This window comes from Montipora capricornis, chromosome 7, assembly GCF_036669925.1.
Source record: "Montipora capricornis isolate CH-2021 chromosome 7, ASM3666992v2, whole genome shotgun sequence".
NCBI lineage: Eukaryota > Metazoa > Cnidaria > Anthozoa > Scleractinia > Acroporidae > Montipora > Montipora capricornis.
This window is the reverse complement of record NC_090889.1, coordinates 10,883,491-10,908,490: the sequence shown is the minus strand read 5'-3', so window position 1 is coordinate 10,908,490 and position 25,000 is coordinate 10,883,491. Positions and strand designations below refer to the sequence as shown.

The window sequence follows — 25,000 nt, the reverse complement described above, 5'->3', positions numbered from 1 at the left end:
AAGTTGGGCGGGAAGATAAGGGAGCTTACAAATGTTCTATAAAACAAACCAAAGGAAGTGAGAGAATCACTGTTTATTCCCAAGTTATTAACGTGTCTGTCATAGGTAGGTAAAGGTGGAAATGATGAAGTTTTCATTCGTAATAAAGCTTGGCGGTCTAAGCTGACTGGGTTTTTGTCTAAGGGTAAATCTGGTTTAATCTGTTTGCACACTATATGCGAATACGGCAACGATAAAGAAGCAATGACCAAGCATTGTTGAGAGTATTACTTACCCATAGTTTGGACAGTGTTATCGTTACTAAATCGTGTTCAAATCCATTTTCACTTTGGCCGCTCCAAGCGTAGATTTATTCTTTCTTTATGGTACAAAAACGTGAGTGCAATAGAGTTACAAGCATTTATCTACTTGAAGCAACTTTCTTCCTGGAAAGTCGTGACGACAAAATCATGGTTATAAACTGCAGTTTAATTCATACCAGATTAAATTAACAGGCCCGTTCTCTCTTTTGTTTTAAGTTCCACCAAATGTAAAGCTATCAGGGTCACGCCATAATGTACATGAAGGAGATAACATTAATTTGACATGTACTGTCCATGGTTTTCCAAAGCCCAAAATAAGCTGGTTTAAAGATAAACTTCAGTTAAAAGAAGAAGAGAAAGAGAACTTGGTTAAAAGAAACATAACAGAAGGAGAAGAAGGCACCTACGCCTGTAAAGCAAAGAACCAAGGAGGCTCCGAAAATGATACCTTTGATGTCATAGTTGATGGTAAGAAGGAACGTAATGCCTCACAGTTTTCATGATAGACAGAAATATTATTTCATGAACGGTCGTGATTAGATTGCAGACATGAGAGTCAGTCTGGACACAAATGACATTGACAGAACAAATTTGTTCTCAGGAATATGCGCAAATACCAGTTCCAACATTTCAAAGTGCGGGGAGCAGTCGTGCAATTAATAAGTAATCTGAATTCCTTGAGTCTAACCTCTCCAGAAGAATTGTTGGTAGCACTCCCTTCTTTTTTTTTTGTTTTTAATTACGTCCGTTACATATAGACAGTACTAGCATGCTTAAAACCATTTTCGATGGCCACATCTTTGAAGATTTCTGTGAATTAAGCCATGCGTATCGCAATCTTAAGCAAAACAAAAACCTGAAAATAAATTATCTTTAAGACTAGTTATAAATTAGACACTGCTTAAGTATTTTTTTCTGGCCAACAGAATTTATTTTTTATAATTATACTACAACGTTTTTAGTTAAGACTACAGTACATTCAAATTATTTATCATGAAATCAAAGATAACTATCGGAGACAACCTTTTCAAGACAAACTGAAATCACACTTAAGAACCAGAATTTAAAAAGTCAGCATACGTTTTTTGGTGACCAGTTAAAGACATAAGTGAAAAAAAGAAGTCCTCAAGGCTTTTCTCTTGGCCCTCTTATGTATAATGTTTATCAAAATGATAGCATGATACGAATTTCCAAAGATGAACGCTGACAAGCATTAGGGCAAGTAAAGCTCTTGCCAAACGAGAGCGAGAGTTGATGAGAGTTGACGAGAGTTGAAACTCTTGAGAGTGATCGTGAGTTGGCCAAACGAGAGCGAGAGTTGACGAGAGTTTGTCGAGAGTTTCACGCGTAAAAATAAAGAGAACCTGGGAAAAACCTATCCAATGTGTTTTTTTTTTAAATTGGTGAGATGACTAAGTTTAACAAAATTTTTTCACCCTTTGAAGCCAATCTGTTACTGACACGGTGCATTTCATAAGTTAATTCTAATGTTAACATAATGTAGTGGAAACACTTCGGTCACCAATGACCCCAATTTCTTCAAAGTGGATAACTAAAAAAAATCAATGCATTCAAACTTGGAAATAATAATGTAATAAAGTAAAACCCCTCAAGTAAGAACCTATTTTTAAGAACCTGTTAGTCAAAAAATTGTCCTTTAGACTCCCTCTAAACAAGAGCCCGTTGACCCTAAAATTTGAAACAGGTTCTTATTTTCTAAAGTCTAAAACTTATGTGCACTTTGGCAAATAACATCAATTGATTGATGTTCTGAAGATTCATTTGATATTTCAGTTTTACTCATTATAGTCATTTTTATGTGGATTTTATAATTCTCTTTAAATGTTACTCAAAAGACACCCTTATGACGGCCTCATAATGGGATTTTATGGCAAGGCATTGCTTAGATAGTGGTTTGCAGGCTAAGGCGGCAGTCTCCAAGCCTATCTTATTTCCAGCCAATCAGAATTCAGGGCGTTCCGGACGATATCGTTCTTAAGAGCGTTTTTCCGTGCGCTCGCCCCCTTTCGATCGCTCACCATCACGCTGTTCACATCGCTTGCTTGAACCAATTTTCATCAATTTTTAGGCAAGTACCCTCTTTTCCTTTTATTTTTGCTATTATTCAATGGCTGAGCCGCGTGTTTTAGTTCTTGATGATTCTTTTAAGTCCCTTGATTTCCCCCATTTTAGCTTTGATTTTAAGTTATCTCACCGTGCCTTGATTAGCCTGCGTAGCAAGCGTTCCTGTTCGATAGATGAAGAGCTCCGAAACGATTTTCCAGAAACTGGCCGCGCGAAAGTTGGGGCAAGAGACTGAGGGAACGCTTGCAAGAAGACCCCCTATTTTTGAAAAACCCGTTCGCCCACGAACGGGGGCTTCTGATTGGTGCGGCACAGTCACAATGATTGACAGGTGATAAATTTTCCACCAAAATGTTTCTTGTTAGTTCTAGCGTGACAAAGACAATGGCGGAAGATGTGAAAGGATTTGAATCGTGTGTTCAAGCTAAGCGAATCGGTTCTCGCTTTTACATTGAAAAGGGAACAAGAACTGTCAATGCGCAATCTCTTTAACTGTATAGATGTAATGGCCGTTTTGCCAACAGAATTCGGAAAAAGCTTAATTTTCCAGGTGCGGAGTTCAACATTTAAAAAAAAACCAAGAACAGGCTGCTCGAGTATCATCGTGATTTCTCCATTTCAAAGCTTCATACGCGATCAAGTAAATGGTTGAAGTAAATTGTATGGAAATGACAGCCTGTGATTTAAATGACAATCTAGACTGCTCGGACAATATCCATCAAGGAAAATTCAGTATTATTTACGCGTCAGCTGAAGCCTCTGTGGACAATTAAGCGTCTCCATAATTCACTAAAAGCACAAGATTCGTTATTTAACAAAACTTCGGTAGTGCTTATTCTTGACGAACAGTTTGGACTGGACTGAAGTAGGCTTTTCGTTCGCTTGCAAAAGATACTTTCTATTTACGCAGGAGGAATTAATAAAATGCTTGCGAACTATTCAGAATCCATATGTTTCAGGATCAAGGAAATAAACTGTATTCGTCAAATTCCTTGCCTAATGTAATCTTGAGTCCTATGTCATTGATTGAAACAAGATGAAGACAATTACGCAGCTCCCCTGTTAAATCTTCTCTTATTGTGAGAAGAAAGCGGCTCCTCTGTACAGTCATGCGATTTTTTAAAGCACCTTAACTTGCTATTTCATCTACGATTTCGTGACGATTTCACCAAAAAATACCCAGCAAGTCGCACTGAAAGCTAACAAATTCTGCATCGATCGCTTGGGTGTGTTTCGATTCCTCGGTGCCTCGATTTGTTTGGACGGAAGTCAACTTGTGTTAACATGAATATCTGTTATTGGCTAATTTGTTAATAAGACGTCAATTAGCGTGTGTAAAGTCAACCATTAAAAGGTCGGCGTTTTTCAGAAATAGGGGGTCTTCTTGCAAGCGTTCCCTCAGTCTCTTGCCCCAACTTTCGCGGGGCAGTTTGCAGAAAATCGTTTCAAAGCTCTTCTGTCCAACAGGAACGCTTGCTACGCAGGCTATACTTTAAAAATATGGGACGGAGTCGGTGGCCGTACGCACTGTTTCCAGAACCCTGAAACTAGAATTGAATGTTATCCAGTCTTTTCGACCGGAGATTGTTATAATGCAGTTGGGATTTAACAGAGTCTGACCCTTTACATGTTGGCTCAGCTATTGACGATTGTGTTAGGCTCTTACATGACACCTATGGAGTTCAGGTTGTCTGCGTGTGCCAGATCATCACGCGATATTAGTTCTTTTTTTTATATATATTGGCAGATCTTGAAAAAAAGGTTCGTCACCTTTGATGGCCAAATTTTCTCCAACCTAATTCGATTCTGTCTTTACCTACTCAACAAACGAGTGCGCCGCCACGCGGAGCTCTTGGTCACGCAAAGTTTTTAGCGTCCTTCTTATCGTAAAAATGCCATGATATAAAATTAAGATGAGGTATAGGGAAAAACTGGCTGCTGCATGAGGGACGCAGCTCGAATACTACTAAACTATGTTATCTACAATGTTTTTTTTTTTTAATACAGAATATAAGAACCTATTTAACAACCTAGGTAGCCTAGATTTCTGTTAATTACCATTTATGTAAGAACCTGTTTATGCTACATTTTAGAATGGAAGGTTCGTACTCGCAGGGTTTTACTGTATACCTATGCAAAGCACATATAAGTCATCATAATCTCAATAGCGTCGTAAAACCTCTTAAATTGTGCAAGTTGAACACATACATGTCGCTTTACGATTGAGCAAATGTGATGTCTATATTTATCTGTTTCTCTAGCTCCTCCTAAGCTGGATGCTGCTCTTAAGAAAAACTCTATGCTTGTGTTGTTTCACTCTACATTACAATTAAAATGTATTGAGAGAGGAGACCCAGAACCAAACGTCACCTGGACTAACAATGGAACTCAAGTTGCTAATAACAACACTCTTGTTATCACTAATGTGACTTTCAAGGATGCTGGCCAATATGGATGTGTTGCAAAGAACAGGGCAGGAAATGTAAGCGGCAAAATTTGGATTGAAGTAATAGGTAAGTCAGCTAAATCACAGGGCACCCAAAGAAACTGTGTAACCATTGGAATATTTAACCGTAATATGAATTATAATGGTCTTGAATTGTAACAAATATAATTAAATCAATCTACTTTACAAGAAATGTCATGGATTGAGTAACAACAAGAAATGCATACAGTCGTACATTTAATTAATTACGATCTTACAAATGAGGTTATAACTATGCTGCAGCATATAACGTAACTGCAACTCTGTAAAGTCACTGTAAGCATCCTTTAACTAAGAGCGATTACATTATATTGCAAATTGGTTTAATTTCCAACCAAGAGGTCAAGAAATATAACTGCATGTAGTCCACATGCCATTACAACTTACCATGCCCCTTCATATTGCATTAACGGTAGTAATGGGTAATTTCGTGAACCGTGAATTGCCTTTTTTATTTCCCGTGAAATGTGAAATGACCTTTTTTCACGTAAAACTTGATTTTGTCAATTGCTGTGAGCCGTGATTTTTGAGAATGCCTATCCGTGAAATAAGAATCGAATGTTTAATTCATCGTGAACCGTGACGTGATTTTGCTTCATGGTTTTGTTTGTTTGTTTTTTATATTTATTTTGCGGGAGTAGGAGCTCCGAGAAATTATAACAATGGACTGTAATAATACCTCGGCAGAACAAGATACAACAACACCATCTGGATTGCATGATTCACTGAAACGTGAACCTTCGACACGTGACCACGCTAGCCTTGACGGCTTTGCTGGTCAATTAACACGGCGAAAACTAGCTCGGAAATCGTCTCAGCAGGTCGCGAGGCTCTTCCCAGTGAGTTTCTGCCCCTCTTTACTGCACTCTGCATTATGTGCCTTTACTCCCTGTGCTTATCGCCTATATCTTCTTAGTTATAGAGGGTTACAGTTGTATTCCTTTGTATAGCTTTCAGCGATCTGGATCGAGGAGAAAGCGACGTCATTTACTCACTAGCTTAAAGTTTGGGCTCTCAGGTTTTCAAATTCGTGTTCTGCATACTAAGTAAGCTGCATTTACACACCCCATTTTCAAGCTAAGAGTAAATGACCTCACTTTCTCCAGGCAGGCTCTGCGTCCTTTTCTGCTGATGTCGAAATAAAAGGCAAAATTATTTTGGATGTAGAATTGTGTAGTTGTTTAATAGTGGTTGGAATATGTTACATTCTGCAATAGTCAGTAATATTTAATAAAAATGCGTTATATACATTTTGCTCTTACAAAGTATTTTCCCAATATACTCTTATTTTAATCAGTCGCTCCTGTAGTTTACGTATCCCCACAAAACCAGACTGTCGTTGAAGGACAAACAACCAACATTAGCTGCAGGACGAGTGGTGTACCACATCCAAAACTATCGTGGAAATTTGACAACAGAGAGCTTCCTTGGGATGCTGTCATTACAAATACTTCGAACCAGTCACTTCTTCAGTTACCAAAAACTGCAAAGAACATGGAGGGATGGTACAAGTGTATAGCCAAAAACGAGGCTGGTGAAGAATATTCCAATTCTTCTCTTCATGTATTAGGTTTGCTTTTTTTGCTATGACTTTTGGATACGATTTAGATTACGTGCCGCGTTCTTTTGAAAACAAAAGGGTTTGAATTGAGTATATTTACTTTCAAATGAGATAGATTACAGTTCAAAAGGCAGCCATGTCGATTTCCCGCTACTCCGGCTTAAAAGGAATGCAGCTTATAGAAGTTACGATTTAAGACCCGACGTTTTGACTGCCTAGTGCTTTCCTCAGGCGTAATCTAAACCTCAGTGTTACGTGACTCCTTTTGTAAGCCCACTAGTTAACGGACATTAAAAGCAGACTTGGTGAAAAGTCTGCAGGCTTTTAAAATGTGATGTTGGAGAAAAATCGTCAGCATTAGCTGGAAAAAGAAGCTCGCCAATGAGAGAGTGTTGCAAATGGCTGGTGAAAATCGCAGATTGTCGTATACGATCCAGAGAAGGAAAATATAACATTTTGGGCATGTGATGAGACACAATGAAATGCTAAGAGTAATTATGGAAGGAAAAGTTGAAGGAACAAAAGGTAAAGGACGACAGAGAAAAATGTATTTAGTTTATATTTGCATATGGACAAACCAGAAAAAGAAAAATGTTACTATTAGGAAGTATAAGGACCTGAGAGAGTATCACATGACCTCCTACCTTCGCAGGAGATGGAACTTTACATGATATGAGTTAGCGCCATTTCTTATGAATGAGGTGTAAACAGGTGTCGGGTACTCTGTGTATACTAGTCCTTGCAATGACTGCGAACACGAGTATAACATCGGACAAACCAAACGTCAGTTTCGCGCGCGTTTAAAGGAGCGCGAAAGAGCAGTATTCCTTTCCAAAAACATGCTTGCTAGACCAACCATGAAATTGGGTGAAATATGTAATTCAAACATTATCACCACCAACTGGCGGTACCATCAACGCCTTTCATTGGAAGCTTGGCACATTAATTCCGCCCACGCTCTTTCAAAACGTGATCATGGCGGTCTTTTACCTTACACCTATTTACACCTTATTGATAAGAGGTGATGCTAGTTAGTGAGTGTGTGAAAGTAGTATAAAAGCTTGAGATCACTTCTGGAGAAGACACTAGGGAGGAGTGGAGCAGCTTGAAACTATATTAAATTTACTTTTCCAGCGACTGGTTAGATTTGCCGAGAAAGAAGTCGTTTCCTGCTGCAATATAATATATTTTTTTATGCTTTTGATCCGAAGCTTTCAGTCTATTTACTGCATATAACAAATTCTGCAGTAAAATTTGACCAGCTTTCAAAAATTAACTTATTTATCTCATTAAAATTCCTCAAGTTTAAATTATCGGAACTATCTTTACATTGTCGTCCAAATTTTCCTTTCTTAACACTGATTTCAATTTTTGAAGCAATGAGCTGGAACTTTGTGAGGATATTTATCTCACCGAATTGTGCCATTTTAATCTCAGAATTTCCCACTGCTGAGATATCTCCAAACCCATATCCCACAATGCTGGAAGGTGATAAACTGACATTGACTTGCAAAGCCAATGAAGCTACATGGCGAATCACGTGGGAAAAGAATAACGTTTCTAAGATTCCAAGGGCCAACATCACTGAAAACGGTGACAGCAGCATCCTCCTTATTGAAAAAGTTGAAGTTTCTGACAGCGGTGAATACTCATGCAAAGTACTGAACAAGGCAGGCTCTGCGTCCTCGTCTGTCGATATCAAAATAAGAGGTAAAATTATTTTGGATTTAGAATTGTGTGGTTGTCTAATAGTGATTGGAGAATGTAAAATTTTGCTTTAATAAGTTAATTAACACTTTGTCCTTGCTAGGGTACCCAGTTCTCCCCTCCCCTTGTGTGGAAAATTTGAAGCGTAGTACAAATAGCCCTGTTATTTTACGCATAAAATCTGTTGTACAGACACAATGTGTCAACTCATTTTGACGCCGATTGTAGATGCGTTACCAAGGTAAGGGTCTTCATAGCACATTGACTGTCAAAAATATAAACTTTCGTGGTAGCACACTAGTGATCAAGTTTGATCTTCCAACTGCATAAATATGGCAGAAATGGCAGTATACATGTAAGTGCTTAAACCTGTGTTCAATCACCTTAAGAATTACAGCTTATGACGGAATAGAGGGTTGAAAAGGTCAATGTGAAAATAATTTTGTCGCTGACTGTAGAATAAAACAAGGCTTAAAGTATGGTTATTCCTCAATGAATGAGTTGCCAGTAATCGGATCCCTGCTTTAGACGCAAAGGGTTCTAAGATCGCGAGGGGGCAAACATTGTAAGTCGCTGATAGAAACTGTATAGCGGTAACTTATTTCGACGTCCAAAAAACGATTTTGGAGAGTGATCAACAATTTTTTTTGGACACAGTTTATTCAGAAATCGATCCAGGCAATGTTTATACTTGGCAAGTGTAAGTTTTTCTTTGAATAACCGTGAAATATGAGATAAAATTGCTGATTAACTTCCCTGCTTGCGTAATGTTATAAGGTTTATTGTGAAATAGTCATGAAATATTAAAAAAATCAGGTATAAATCTGGAGGAAATAACTCAATAAAGCCGTTTCAGTTGTATTTACGTGTGTATAGCGGGCTAGCTTTTGGCCTGTTTCTAAACTCAGCAATTCAAATAATATTGCAAATATGCTTGGTGGCGATCATTGTGCTGTGTGGGTTTGTGACCAAGATCGAAAGTACCCAGAAAAGCAGAATTTTCTTCCTCACGTTGAAATATTACGATTTTACTCTTCCAGGGATAAAAAAAAGGCCTTGTCGTTGGCTGGCTAGAGCTATTAATGTTCAACGTTTCAGTGAGTACGAAGATCTGTTCAAATCATTTTGTACAAGGTTACAGAACTTCTGAATGTCCTACCGACCAACTTTGTACATAAAAGAGTACCATTAAGAGAGTAAACCTTAAAAACCTGCTCCAAGGATCAGATATACAGAGAACTAGTATATAAAGATAACACTTTTCACGTATTGTTTGAATTTGAAGCTTGACCAGTTTCCTTGGATCCAGTGAAATACTTGTAGATGGAAGTTTGACGGAAGAAAAAAGTTGTTCAGCAGCTGAGGCATATGAATTCCCAGTGTTATGGAAATCAATTGAAACAGAGAATGCTGTACTCTCTGGAAGAGTAGCATTACAACAGCTTCCTCGAAACAGATTAGGAGATTGATATATGGTTTGCGTGGGCATAATCATTGTAATACATTAAAGTGATTCAGGGATACATTGTAACAAGGGAACTTTATGCCACTGGCAGGGATTAGCTCGCGCTCCCTTTTACCTTCTGCGGTCGAATGCAGGAACTCAAACAGCAATTAACTTCTCACTTGCTTTTAATCTTCTCTTCAGTTCTTACAACAGTTCATAGGGATACGTACTATACAAGTAGTTGTTCAAAAGAGCACCTTAGATGGAAAGATTCGTTTACTTATTAGCGCTCCTGGTCCAGGCAACGCATTGCGATTGGTCAAAGGATTAGAGGCTTAGAACGTGATAACGTCAACTGCAAATTAAAAGGGGTGATTAACATGAACTACGAAGGTTTACCTACGGCTGCACGAAACATGGTCCATGTTGATGACTTAAAAATTGCAGTACCGCTAGGCCATGAACTAGTCCATCTAAGACCAATCGCAGTGGTTGCTTGACGAGGATCACTACCCTAAACCTCCTGGACGGAACGTTACTTCTCAACTAATAAACTTAAAGTAACAAAGTGTAAACCAACCGAAATAAACAAGGGATTAACAATATTAATTAATGTACCTGGCTAATCCAAGCCTTAAACTAATAACGTCAATACAGGATTAATGGTTAGTACGGTATCGGAATCTCTACAACAATAAGGATGGAACTACAGGGTTGTTTCTCGACAGTACAACAACATTCGACCTAACCTTAGTTTAGCGTTACAACCTTTATTTACTAATATACACTAAAGACCAGGAGGACAGCAGTTGCACGACAACACGTACTAGAAGCTCTTGTCAACAGAATTCTTTTATCTTCTCTAGTTAATTAACCCAGATGGATTAATCCCGAATAAGAAATACATCCTATTTTGTCCAGGTATAAATTAAATCGTTTACAAGGCCAGCACACGCACGAAAGTTTCCGTGAGAGACATTAAAACGCCTTTGTGTATAAACGTAGTTGTGTTTTCCAGCACGTGCTTTTTGCCTGGCAACGGTGTGGCTCCTTTGTTAAAGTGGTCACGTCTGTCTCTTAACATACTGTCTATAAGTTCAACACAAGATCAAGTCTTTCCTAAATTATCAATAACTTCACACTACTTGAAGATAACTTCACACTACTAGAAATAATAAACACGCTTCACTCTAAAAAGCTTTGTGCCTTGCAGCACCATTCGTTACACACAATTAACTTTAGCTGCAGAAGCATTTGTTGCGCACAATTAATTCTAATGATGCGACAAAAGGACTTAGACGCATCGTTAACTAATAAGAGAAAGACACGATTGAACATGCAATTAAATTACTTATTTAACAACATGTACCCCCAGAGTATGAAGAAAATAGTACGTAGCGACAATTTGTCCATAATAAACGAGCTTAGAATGCGTTTTATTCCTTAGCCTCGTTTTCATGCGTGGTCTAAATGGAGGTTTCTAAAGCATCCCCTAAAAAGCCCCAGAGCAGGTTGCACAACTGGCAACATGTATTTTTCCTCTTCCTTAGGGTTCCCTCAACATATCTAAAGCAGTGGCTTGCTTTCAGCAGTAAATGCCTACGGAAATACAGATGCTGCCAGACTAATACTCACCATATTTGATTTTAAAAAATCCTCGTCGGCCTTCCATGAATACCACTGAACGAGCAAAAACTGTGTTCGGTCACCTTAATAAAATGCTCTTATAAAGTTCACCCAAAAACACCTGATTATCATTTTACAACTACAGAGTAAAACAAAAGAAGCAAGGCTGGATACTTTACAGCACATTACTCAGTAGTGTACGTTTAACTAGTCTCAGATACTCAAGTAAAGTAGCTCAGACCACGAATCAGTAAACCGGTTGATATATTTTACGAGCAATAGTACGTACAATGCCAATCTTGTTATTTGCGCACTTGAAAACACTTTCAAAGTCCTGAAAGTGATTGCTGTCATGGTAGCGCACTCTTGTAGAGAAAAATAATGTAGTTGGCAACAATGAAAGAATCGCATTCTTCCTCTTAATTTCTCGAGTATGGGTGACGATGGCATCGCAGAAGATCAGAATATCAAATCCCTGCTTTAAGATTGAGGAAAACTGTACATCGAAGTTTTGAGCGTGTGTTATGAAACATTTCAAAGGGATAACTTAAGTTAGTTTTATTATAAATTATATAATCGTCCAGATATTTTAGTTGAAACATTGCCATGAGTTGACAGAATTTTGGGTTGGGTTGAAAACAGTCCTGAATATGTAAAAACAAAGAGTTGGAATAAGAGTTTGCTAATTATGGTTGTAGAGTTCAAGCCATAGCTGTTTTGCTGGAGAACTCGCTCCCAACAATACACTGAAAAGAAATGTTGACTTTTCAGAATTCTTTTTTGATAGGGCAGCAAGAACAAAATTATCCCAAAACCAGATCAGGTAGGGTTTTTAAAGTGTAGTGAGCTACTTTGTTCCTTTCAAGTATCTCTGTTCCACCGTTAGTCTGTTAGTAATCAATATGTGAGCAAAACGTGATGGGACTTGACGTGTGTCTGCTCACGCAGGTGTTTTTGTGTGTGTGTGTGTGTGTGTTTACGAATCCAGGAGGTGAGTATGTATGACCGGATGACTTAAATGTCTTTAGGTGAATCATCTGGCGTAACAGACTAACTTATGAATTATGAGTTGGCTGATCTGCCACAAACTAGTGCAGTAAGATATACTCCAGTCCTTTCATGGTAGGACTACCGTCTTTGCTCATTCCCAAGGTTATCTAGCCATGGAACTTCCATTGTGATTCCATAAGTTCTGCATCAACAAATTCAGGCTGCAGAGAACGACTTGACTGGCATATCTGGCACCAACAATATATCCCAAAAATATCTGGCGAACCATCAATATATACAAAAAAGATTTTAAATCACTTGCAGCAAATGCAAGCTCTCATAAACTCTCTTTGGAGGTGAGAGGGCAGAAAGAAAAAAAGGGTTAGTTTGCACATCAATTGTTACACTAAACTTCAGAGTGTATCTAGGTGTCTTAGGATTCATACTTCTTACTTTTGTTATTCTTTTTTCTACTTGACAGCTTTCCTTAAGCCCGCCTCGATCAGCATTTGCTATCTGCGGGTCCCTAGTTTTGTTTTGTTTTGTTTGTTTGTTTTTAATTTAAACTTGATTGTGGGGAGTGGGCCCCCACATCATCACGCATGCTTTAAGTGAGGAAATAAGCATGAAAAAATGAAGTCGAGTTGATGGAGTGATGGAGCCTAATGCTATAGAGTACTGATCATGCTCTAATAAGCGAGGAGAGGTTTCAAAAAAACAAAATTGTTGACCAACGTCTTTTGGTGACATCAATTGCGTTGTCACATTCCGTCTTCGCCCTGGCCCCTGTAAAGAATGTAATTTTCGCCGGATATTAAATATATATTCGTATAAATATATTTTCTGCAATATAACTTAAAACGCAAAATCTGAAGCTACTACAGACTCAACATCTCGTGTTAATGAGAACATAAGGATGAATAAGTTAAACTTAACGCCTCTGATCCTTTCTTGAAATTGCCCGAGTGGCCATTAACGTAAGATCATTTCAGCAACGCCTGTAAATACAATTGAGATTATTCGTTAATTTGGTCATAACGTTCAAAATATTTAATACATCTCCAGTCGTTTTTGAGTAGAATGTTTCAATTTTCACTATATTGTTGGAAGGCATCCTGGCACGATAAAATGAAGAGGAGCATGACTGAGATTGTTGCTTGTCTTTGGCATGCTATGTCACGCAAAATGTTGTAAGCTCATGACGCCCAAAATGCCCAAAATTAGAATGAAACATTGAAATGACCACTTAAAACTGTTGAAAACATAAAAGAAAGAGTAATTATGGTGGACAGAAAGGTACAAGATTGAAACGGATTGCATTTGGTCAATCTTGCAAAAAGTCGGCTCGACGTTTTTGCAATATACCACCAGGATAAAGTTCGTTTCTGATCAGAATCATCTCGTTTGTGACTTTACGATAATTTTATCAGTAAAGGATTTTCCGTCACTACCATTTTCCAGTTTTAAACTCGTGATTAATTAAGGTTTTCCCCGAAACACCCTCAAATAACGTGACATAGCCCCTTTAAGTTTTGCTCTCAAATTGATAATACCATATAGTCCGTATTCATAACTCGCGGCCAATAAATCATCCTTTTGCCTTTGTGCTGATCATCCTCACTAGCCTCAGTTTGGCAGAAAAAGTCTTTTGGATTTTCCTTTTGCCAACGAGGCTAGTGAGGATAATTAGCACAAAGAGAAAAGAATCATTTATGAATACGGTCCATAGCAATATCTGCTAAATCGCTTGGTTCCTTTAAACTCTAATAATTGAAGAAGAGTGCTAACTTTGCTCCTCCAAATTCGGCCTCGAATGGCATATATCCTGCGCGTTGAAAAACTTGCAACCATGCATGGTTCTGTTTTTTACAGCTACCAGAGTGATAGAGTGGTACTACATCGTCGGCCCCTTTTCTGCTGTGGTGTTATCAGCATTAATCATCTGGTACCTTTGCAAACGACGAATGACAGGTACATATCACCGCATCTTAAGTTAAATAGTGTTACATGTTTCCATGTAGATATTTGCGATCTCGTAGAGAAGTGTAATACATCGGAAAGGTTATTCTCTATGTTATTTAGTGTAGTCGTAGTCGTAGTCTTAGTCGTAGTAGAGGCCTACAGCATTCGCGATTTCTTTGATTGTCATGACAATTACCAGCCTTCCTCTTCGGCATAAAGTCATGTTTACTTGGTCTTATAATCTCAGTCTTCAAAGAACGTGGTATATTCATCCGCACCAACTATATATTTCCTTATTTTGTCTTCACATGATCTTTACGTCCCTGTACTGAGCAGCCACAGCGAGGTAAGTCAATTATTATTTTTGGTCAACTCACTTGTACATATCAAATGAAAGATATTACAATTGAACCCACTGGGAACTCGGAAAAATCCGAGCCCCAGATGGGATTCTAACCCACGACCCTCCTTGATCTTGTACTGAGCTACTGGAGACTCTATGGTGTGCAACCGTGAAATGTAGGTATTCGACTCGAGCTGCATCACGCAGCCACAGAGTCAATTAGCGACTGACAGCATAGCTCATAACTGCATCGCGCAGTCACATTGAGAGCATCATTGAAATCCAGTTGCCTGTATTTCTGTGAACCATGGGGCCAACCAACCACCAAAGTGAGCAAATGTGAGAGAATGGCTAACACATATCAAATAAACCATATTCGTATTCTCGGTATTGGACTGGAACTAGCTTGCAATGAAGGCTAATGCGGAGGAATATATTAGAAAATATTTGCATTTGAAAAGATTCCCCCGCATTAGCCTCCATTGCAAGCTAGTTCCAGTCCTATACCGAGAATACGAATATGGTCTATTAAAGGTATTACAATTGAACCCACTGGCAACTCGGAGCCCATCTGGGGCTCGGATCTTTCCGAGTTCCCAGTGGGTTCAATTGTAATAACTTTGATTTGATATGTGTTAATCATTCTCTCACATCCGCTAACCCACTTGTAATACACAATAATGCACTTTAAAAGAAATAGAGACCTTTGCTCAGTCGTTCTGATCTCATATACTGCTCATTTGTCTAAAGTGAACGTTAACCGTAATAATAGAATCTCGACAGACCTCGAAATTCGGTCGTAAGAAATGTTTTCAGCGAGATAGAAATGACTTAATGATTCTTAAAAAAAAGAGAAAAAAACTAGTCTCAAAAACTGGTGCAGACGGGTTAACGACAAGCATTTCCTTATTCCACAAAATTAGATTGATCCTCTACAAGTCCAACCAAGGTCATCTACCGCTCTCTCTATTGCTTTTGTTTTTGTATAAGGACGATTTTACACTCTATTCGATTTCCTTTTTCCGTTTTCTATCTTGTAAGCAATTAATCTCTTATTTATTTATTTGTTATTCATTTTAGACAACTTATATTTTTTAACCCAATACTCCACAATACAGCCCTACTTTACAATATACTGCACTGCACTGCACTGTACTGCAACGCACTACAAAAGACATTAGCTAATTAGAGAGCTTAAGCAGCCGATGTTTTTCTCAACATGGACGTTGGCTGGAAGTGATTTTTTTTAAAATGACGTCACACGTCCCAAACATCAAGTCAAAAATGTCGAAAATGGGTATTTGCTGTCCGTGGTGAAATGAAAAAAAAAAAAAAAAACGCGGAAAGGTAGGTTTATTTGATGTGGAATAACTCTATTAATTTATTCATTGATTTTGATTTTCTTTTATTCCTGCGTATACACTGGACAAATCAACTTTATATTTCCTTGTCATTCACCGAAGAAATTTGGCTCAAAACGGTATCAACACTTGAAAGAAACTTTCTTAATAGAAGGATTGACACCACAAAATTTATCACGTAGCAGCAATGTTATGGTACCATGTGAAACATCAATTATTGCTAAACAAGATGAAATCTTTTTTTTTTGACGTAACAAGTTATCAGGGCAACAGAAAAGCTTTGCAAAAACACCCTATATTTTTTATTATTGCACAAAAGTGTTCAGCAGGCCAAGAAGAAACTCTCTGCAAATCATAAAAAAAAATTCTGTGGAGCGGATTTAGAGCTACCTTAAATTTTCAATTATTTAAGGTGCCTCTAAATTCGCTGCACAGATCACATTTCAGAAATAAGAATGAGGGTCACCGAGTTCGTTTTGGAGATATGAGCAGCTAAAGCCAAAATATGGGATGTTTTTGCAGGGCTTTCCTGTTGCCATGGTAACTTTTTTACTTCAACGAAAATGACCGAATCTTTTCAGCAATAATTGGTGTTCGATATGGTACCATAACCTGCATTACATTGCTTTAAGTGATAGAGCCTGGAAAGAAAAGATTCATTTTAAATCTTACGCATGTGAATAACCACCTGTACAAGAGGTAAGTTCAAGCCTGAGTGCGAAGGCATTTGGGTTGCCAAAGAAGTTCTTAGGGGTATCTCCACATAGATATCTTCCCTGAACGCAGAAAGTTTCTAGCCCTAGCTTGGAGATATCAAGTCGGTACTGCCAGATTCCTTATGTTTACTGTTTTGCCTTTTGGGCCGTCTTTGGCTCGCAACACTTTCTCAAAAAAATTAAAACCTTTTGGTGAAAAGTTGCCCGGCGAAGGAAAACCAATCGTTTTGTTCTTTAATGACAGCTTGGGAGCGAGTCGTTCTGTCTCACGAATTAATATATGTAGCTTAAAATATCACGCTGATTTGTTGAAATTTGGTTTCTTGCCTATCGAAGAATACAGTGTTTGGAAGTCATGCCAGACGATTGTCATTTCAGACGGCTTGCAACGGAAATTAACACCGCCGATTGTATTCTTGCTGCCACGGACAAAAGGATCTCGAGCCTTCTTGTTGACATTAATGATCTTTAAGGAGGATTACGGCGACCCATCCATGTATGCAATGTATCTATGTTGATGTTGAGAAATCTGTGCGCACTAATTTATTCTGCTCAATCGTGGCTTGATCATGTAAAATTACGTCAAGTGAAGGCGTGGAATTTGAGTTAGATTTCTGGCAAGTGATCCTTTGTAAATGCAATGGCATTCCAATCTCGCCAGTTAAATAGAGGCAATCGAAAATGGGGTATTCTGACGCATCCAGCGTAGAATGTGGGGGTGTAGTCGTTACCGAGGTAAAGGCGTTTGATCAGAATTGGTCTGAAGCTGAGAGCAAAGAAAGGTCCGGCACTTGTCGCTTCATGCTTTGGCAGAAGATTTGAAATCACAAACTGTGTTATGGTTCACAGATAATTATTTTATCAATTGTAAGCAAAGGATTCAGGGTCCCTCGATTCCAGAAATTGTCATCGAACATTTTTCAGTGATATATGTTAAACGGAATCACCATAGATGTTAATTGGAGTCCCAGATCTTATCTATGTGGCGGACGAAATCAGTAGAATAATAGATTATGATGATTACACCATCACTGATAACGACATATTTAAACTCTTAGATAAAGTTTGGGGTCCCCTTAAGTTTGTTTGTTTTGCGTGTCTAATATACAATGATAAACTGGCGTAGTTTAATTCAAAGTTTTATCGGCCAGGCACGAGTGGTGTCAACGCATTTTGTGAAGACTGGGCTTCTGTGAAAAACGGCTTATTCCCTCAAGGGGGGTGGGGGGCTACTGAGAAGTTTTTTTGTGGTTTGAGGCTGTTGAGATTCCTTCGTAAGGTCGAAGGAGTAAATGAGAGGAATTGAAGGTGGAGAACCAAGAGAGTAGCCAGGGCCTTACACGTGGGACTAAACTACAACGAGGCTTAAGGTTTCCAAGAATCTAGGACTGTAGGTGAAGCTTAATTTTTCCTTAGCTTTGTAGTGTCAATTTATTCAGTAAACTCGTGCGCTCAATACCAAATTCAAGCTCCTTCTTCATCTGTCAACATGTATGAGGTCTTTGCTGACCAATGCGCTCCTGTAACGACACTCTCGACATGTATGCCTCTCATTGGTAGTGAAAGCAAAATATAGTATTTCTGACAGTGAAGCGAAGCGGTATAGATAGAGATATTTAATTTGCCGACACGGACAGGAGGATTGACGTCATGCGAAAGGGATTATGGGTATACGTGTCAGATATATGTAGTAGATAGTTACGATTTGAAAACCTTTCTAAGTCAACAAGTCTTTCTAAGTCACTTCCCAAGTTTAAGTTTGATTTAAGAGTTGGTGGGGGTATACGTTCCTTTTTTTTGGCTTTTTTGGCTTTTCGTATCCAGTTGTGTCGCAATAATTTATATTACTGTGAATTGGTTTGTCTCTGGAGACACATGTCTGCATTGTGGCATGTGAGATGGTGAGCAGTATTTGTTTTGTCAGTGTTCCTACAATAAACGGGCGTATGAGGTCTTTGCTGACCTATATGCCCCTGTATCTACTCTGTTGTATGCGTCTCATTCATTTGGTAGTGAACGCATAATTTTACTATATTCAGGATCCATTCAGAATTACCCATGACATCTCACATCCAATTTATAACGTGTGCAGGTAAATTGAAGGTTTCAAGGCGTGTTCTCTTACAATAAATTAATTAAGAAAATGTTTATCGTCTCGTACGAATCCTTGATTGTAACTTTTAAAAAGTATATCTCTTGTCTTTCTGAACTAAATCTTGATTCAGTCTTAAGAAAGAATCAAAACTGCTTCACAACTAGCGAAATCACTAATGTGACATGATTAATGCAAGCAAGTCAAGTCACGAACGTCGGTCTCGACCCAGTTTCTCTTCGGCTACTTGGCAAACGTCTTGTGCGTAAGCTCTCTATGGTATACTCTACGTATGACGCACCGTTCTGTAAACAGCATAACTAACCACAAGCAAGAGAGAATGAAGGTAGAGAACACATCTCCATGCTTCAGCTATTTTTAGCTTCGCGCCATGGTCACACAGCCAATGACAAACAATCAGGTGTCTTCCTCCAAATAACCGCGCATCTTGACCACGGGCTAAATTGAGATTAAAAAGAATTATCATTAGAAGAGGCCGATATATGATGGAAATGTTCTGTCCCCTCATCCTCAGACAGAATGAAGGAGAGAGAGAGAGTGTAGGGGGGTTCGCCGTTATACGTGAATTTCACAAAACATATTTCAAGATCAAAATTCTGTTCCCCAAGAAGTGCGCGATTATTAAGCATACATGATGTGAACTTATCTGGCATTGTAAAATGGCAGCTGTTGGATATTAAGTATGGCTTTCTTAGTTAGTCTTCCACTACGGGTTTTCGGGCATCATACACCAACCTCCTTGTTTCTGCAATTCTGAACGTCATTTCGAAGTCTTTTGACTTTGCAAACGTCTTGGGGAACAGACACCCGTTTTCGTGACATAGCCTAAAACTAACATATTCCAAGGGCTAGATTTTTCTCTTGCTTTCCGCTAAGTGGTTTCTGGCATTCGAACTACATTATTTGCATCATCCTTGGGAGTGTTCCCGCATCAAATAAGCAAACCAATTACGCTTTTGTAAACTTGCTGTGACAAAACGAAAAATAGTTTTGGCGAGCGGCAAGCAACCCATCATTGGAAAATGAGAGAACTAACACCCAACATTTCTGGATTAAAGATCACGAGGTGCCGAGGAAGAACATGAAATGGAGGTGTTGAATGTTGAAGTGGACGCATGGGAAATAGCACGTCGCCAGATTGCACTTGAGGAGGTCATTGGTTCAGGAGCATTTGGAACAGTTTGGCGAGCAACCTTGAGTCGTGAAAATGGAAAACCAGGCATACGTTTTGTTGCAGCAAAGTGCTTTTCTCGTAAGTACCATTCGGCTTTGTTAATTTATAGTTTCCACCAGATACCGTTTAGTTAAAGAGGACAGGGAAATTTTCTACTGCAATATCACAAGTGTTTTAATGAACTGCCTGTCACGTAGAGGCTTACAAAACCTCGTTCAACATGCACGATAAAAATATGTCGCAACAGAAAGAAAAAAGAATCCTCATCACTATATTTTATGAAAGGGTGAAGCAAAAATCATCAATTCTCAATCAACTCTTTCATAATCTACCCACCTTTATCTTAACCTCGAAACAAATGGGAGATTACCAAAATAGATCACCTTCTCCTAACAGATTTCCTACTCCTTTTCTCCTGCTTGATCCCTATTCATTGCAAGTGTGCAAAGACATTTTGTTCTTTAACTTTTATTTCAAACTTTCATGGCGACGTCTTGCCTCAAATACACCAGATTTTTACCCTCGTCGCACATTGAGGGATAAAGTTCCTCATAAAATTCATAAATAAATAGTGCTTTTAAACATTTTTGAGCCTATTTTCCACTGATAAATTGCAGTTCAAAATACGATATAAGATGGTTAAATACCGCCAACTGGATGACAGAGTGGAGGTTTGAATCGATCAAGCATATTCGATTCTCCCTAAGCGTTCGAGCCCCAAACACTGAATCAAGAGCAGGCGTAGCTTAATTGACTGGTGCGCGTCTTTGACAGCCAAAGGTCACAAGTTCGATTCTCAGCGACTTAAATGTCTGCATGTTTTAACACCTCCCTTTAATTTGTGTAGCTGTAGCTCTAATTACATGCAAAATGGAGCACTAACAAATGGAGGGAGGGTAAGAAGCGCACCATCGTCTTCCATCGATATCAGCCTCCTATCTGAAGGAACAAACGGCATTAAAAGAAAAATGGACTTACTTTTATCACAGTGCCTCATGACGTAAAGAAAATGAGACAGACAATTCTGGGGAAAACAACCGTGTTCTTAAGAGTTCATGACCAAGGGGGTAGAAATCCATGAAACACCCCACAAGTCATGTGTCCAATCTTATTGTACCCTGGTGTCATTTGTTGTAGCCACATCTGGAGATGAAGGAAGAGCCGCTCTGATGAGAGAAATCGGGTTGGGCAAAGTTATTGGAGACAGCCCTCAGCCGAACATTGTTCAATTCATTGGCTGTGTCACCACCCAGGGTAAGGATGTTATTGCAACTGCTAAATAGAAACAGCTGTGAGAAATTTGCACCAATAATACAAGACCGCTAGTGAAAACCTTATCAATCGATGATATTCAGGGCTAAATTTGTCTATTTAAGCAAATTGTTTGGGAAATTCTAGCCCATTTCGAGTAATGAGAAAGTGGCCGTTTTCACCACATTTCCCAAGAACAAACGAAACCCTCTTAACGTCAAGTTCACTTCCAACAATTGCATAGCATAAAGTCAAGAAACAGAAAAACAGAACAATTTTCAAAAAAAAGGTGAATCATCAAAGCAATGCCATGGAATAATGACAAAAGATATGACATTTGTTTTTCAATCGGAAATGCAAGTCCTTGAAGCTGATAGTTTTAGTTAAAATGCAAATGGTTGGCTGTATAAAACGGTCATGTGCCTGATTTCACACTTCTAAAGAGAACCCACTTGGAGCCATTTCATACAAGAAAGTATTAGAGGCTTTGGTTTATTTATTCATTTATTATTATTATTATTATTATTATCATTATTATTATTATTATTATTATTATTGTTATTATTATTATTTATTTATTTATTATTATTATTTTTTTTGTGCGAGAAACTGACTCAGGCTGCAAAGACCACCTGGGAGAGATAAATAATTTGAAGGAATTGTACATTTTGCATGACAATTGTATATCTTTAAAAATATGTTATAAATTTTTAATCATCTCTTACTCACTATACTCTCTTCATAGAAAGTTCTTCACATAGTTTTTTCCATCATACAGAGAAATAATACAAATATGTGGAAAATGTGTAACGTTGATTAATGTTTTTTTATTAATATTATTATTATTTAATTCGTGTCCCTTTTTCTTTTTCTCACTTTTACATTTATTCTTGGGTAACATAACCTTTAACTTGGGGAATGTGTAGATATTCGCCCTTTTCTTCATTCTCATGCCCTCTGCTCATTCAAGGTGAGCCGCTAATATGCGATGCTGACAAAGGTGGTTGACCAAACTGTAATCTTCCAACACAGAGCCACGCAAATGCTGCTTTATTTGTTTAGTTTTTAAAAGCGTCTAAACGTAATAATGATAGAGCCCATATCCACCTTTCCGAGAAGCTAACAGTTTGAATGCAGCATTATAGAAGTTATCCAAACTCTGTGTAACCTTTACAGTACAGCCAATTTTGATCATGGAGTACTTACCCTATGGGGATCTTCTGGGGTACCTGAGAAAAAGCCGTGGAATTTTCGACAAACATTATTGCGGAAAACTAGCAGTAGCGCCACTGAAGACCTATGACCTATTGTCATTTTCAAACCAGATTGCTACTGGAATGGTGTTCCTGACATCCAGAGGGGTATGTGACACGAAACAAGCATGTCATACGATATGGTACTATTGTTGCTTATTGTAATCTTTCACAGATTAAGATTGTATCTACGAAATGCATCATGCGATATGCTTACTCCTTGTAGTGTTTGACATTATCTAGACAAAAATGTGTGATCATTTTGCTATCATATTCTTATATCGAAAAGAAATGGATGGCTGTAGGTGACACGTACTAGCGCGCGCTTTAAACACCGGGTTTTCTTCATTGGGATAACGCTGGAGATCCATATACCGACCTATACCTTGATATTACATAGTGTGATCTGCCGCCGCCCTGGCAGCTAAGATTCCCAGCCAGGTCGACATAAGCATGCAGAGCGGATATTCTGTGGAGTGGATCCGATGGGTACTCCTGCCCTGGTCGACATGATAATTCAACAGTCATCTTTAAGTCAGTAATCGGGGAACATTGGCTAAATCTCGAACAGACTACGTTATTTTCTAATCATATTAGTTAATTTACAATTATTGGATTCGGTTATCCCATGTTAGTCCAAAGTTTGTGTTATCTGCCGAAGCCGAAGGCTAAGGCGGATAACACAAACTGATGCCTTGATAATTATCGCTATCATGCTAAAACCGAATCCAGTAATTGTTTCATTATGCATATTCTTGAGTTGCATTTGTAAAGACAAGAGGACTGACTCCTCCATTTCTTTGGATGAGCGGGAAATCAAAGAAAGTTTCTGCGGTTGGCAAAGTTTTCTTTCCTCTTCTCTGCTGGTTACTGTGTCAGGTGACGTCACTTCTGCATACATAAAACTATTGTCTCTGTGAATGACGTCAATTCTACGTATATAAAATATATTGTCCATAGGTATGACGTAGGAGTAACAGAGCAAGCAAGAATTAGCTGCGTGCTTATAGCCAATCAAAATCGAGCTTGTGACAGCAATGTATAATAATACCTACTAACTAAATGAAAGATATATATGAAATACATCATATATTGCACTGCGGGTATGAAATCAAATGAAACCATGTTGTCTCGCAGTGATGAGCGCAAATTTCTATTGCGTCGAGAGGCCTGAAACATTTTCAGGACTTCAACGGGATTTGAACCCGCGACCTCGCGATACCGGTGCGATGCTCTAACCAACTGAGCTATGAAGCCACTGACGTTGGGAGCTGGTCACTTCTGAGTTCACAACCTCCCGTGATAAGTAATTATGAGTGAAAGATATATATGAAATACATCATATTGCACTGCGGGTATGAAATCAAATGAAACCATGTTGTCTCGCAGTGATGAGCGCAAATTTCTATTGCGTCGAGAAGCCTGAAACATTTTCAGGACTTCAACGGGATTTGAACCCGCGACCTCGCGATACCGGTGCGATGCTCTAACCAACTGAGCTATGAAGCCACTGACGTTGGGAGCTGGTCACTTCTGAGTTCACAACCTCCCGTGATAAGTAATTATGAGTGAAAGATATATATGAAATACATCATATATTGCACTGCGGGTATGAAATCAAATGAAACCATGTTGTCTCGCAGTGATGAGCGCAAATTTCTATTGCGTCGAGAAGCCTGAAACATTTTCAGGACTTCAACGGGATTTGAACCCGCGACCTCGCGATACCGGTGCGATGCTCTAACCAACTGAGCTATGAAGCCACTGACGTTGGGAGCTGGTCACTTCTGAGTTCACAACTTCCCGTGATAAGTAATTATGAGTGAAAGATATATATGAAATACATCATATATTGCACTGCAGGATTTCGTTGGTCGCGGGTTTAAATCCCGTTGAAGTCCTAAAAATTTTTCAGGCTTCTCGACGCAATAGAAATTTGCGCTCATCACTGCGAGACAACATGGCTTCATTTGATTTCATACCCGCAGTGCAATATATGATGTATTTCATATATATCTTTCACTCATAATTACTTATCACAGGAAATTGTGAACTCAGAAGTGACCAGCTCCCAACGTCAGTGGCTTCATAGCTCAGTTGGTTAGAGCATCGCACCGGTATCGCGAGGTCGCGAGTTCAAATCCCGTTGAAGTCCTGAAAATGTTTCAGGCTTCTCGACGCAATAGAAATTTGCGCTCATCACTGCGAGACAACATGGTTTCATTTGACCTTCTAACTAACTTCCTCTGAGTTATTTCGAGTAAGCTTTAACTTTGGACCCGCTTGCAGTCCTCTTGTTGATAGGGAAATACAAATCGCACCTCTTCACTACAGGTGGGATTACAGAACAAATTATCCTATACGCGAGCATGATTAACGTTGATTATTTGCTTTTTGTAGATTATTCACCGTGATCTTGCAGCACGAAATGTACTTCTTGATCAAAACCGTGTGTGCAAGGTCACTGATTTTGGGTTATCTTACCAGAACTTTAAATATGGACATGGCAATGCCAAAAAGGTGGGTTACATTATTGATGGATTCCCTTTCACTTTGTTCTCTGTGTACCTCTTTGACGTTCTGTTTTTGACACGAAAATGCAATGTCGTTTTCTCCCTAGGGCT

At 38.7% G+C, this 25,000-nt stretch overlaps 2 protein-coding genes across 2 annotated transcripts in view; both read left to right on the top strand.

Moving 5' to 3' along the window:
* The window catches only part of LOC138055593 (neural cell adhesion molecule 1-like), a 16,888-nt gene extending 2,688 nt beyond the window's left edge, over positions 1-14,200 (top strand). Inside the window, exons 2-8 of the mRNA XM_068901494.1 lie at positions 1-105; positions 519-770; positions 4,649-4,900; positions 6,170-6,442; positions 7,871-8,143; positions 12,001-12,036; positions 14,076-14,200. The exon at positions 1-105 is cut by the window's left edge and continues 174 nt beyond it. Of these exons, the coding sequence (XP_068757595.1) occupies positions 1-105; positions 519-770; positions 4,649-4,900; positions 6,170-6,442; positions 7,871-8,143; positions 12,001-12,036; positions 14,076-14,200 (1,316 nt within the window). The remainder of the gene's footprint in view (positions 106-518; positions 771-4,648; positions 4,901-6,169; positions 6,443-7,870; positions 8,144-12,000; positions 12,037-14,075) is intronic.
* A 283-nt stretch (positions 14,201-14,483) lies between these two features.
* The window catches only part of LOC138058178 (tyrosine kinase receptor Cad96Ca-like), a 25,605-nt gene continuing 15,088 nt past the window's right edge, over positions 14,484-25,000 (top strand). The window contains exons 1-6 of the mRNA XM_068904073.1: positions 14,484-14,511; positions 19,757-19,950; positions 21,010-21,126; positions 22,300-22,484; positions 24,777-24,896; positions 24,997-25,000. The exon at positions 24,997-25,000 is cut by the window's right edge and continues 73 nt beyond it. Of these exons, the coding sequence (XP_068760174.1) occupies positions 19,785-19,950; positions 21,010-21,126; positions 22,300-22,484; positions 24,777-24,896; positions 24,997-25,000 (592 nt within the window). The 5' untranslated portion in view covers positions 14,484-14,511; positions 19,757-19,784. The remainder of the gene's footprint in view (positions 14,512-19,756; positions 19,951-21,009; positions 21,127-22,299; positions 22,485-24,776; positions 24,897-24,996) is intronic.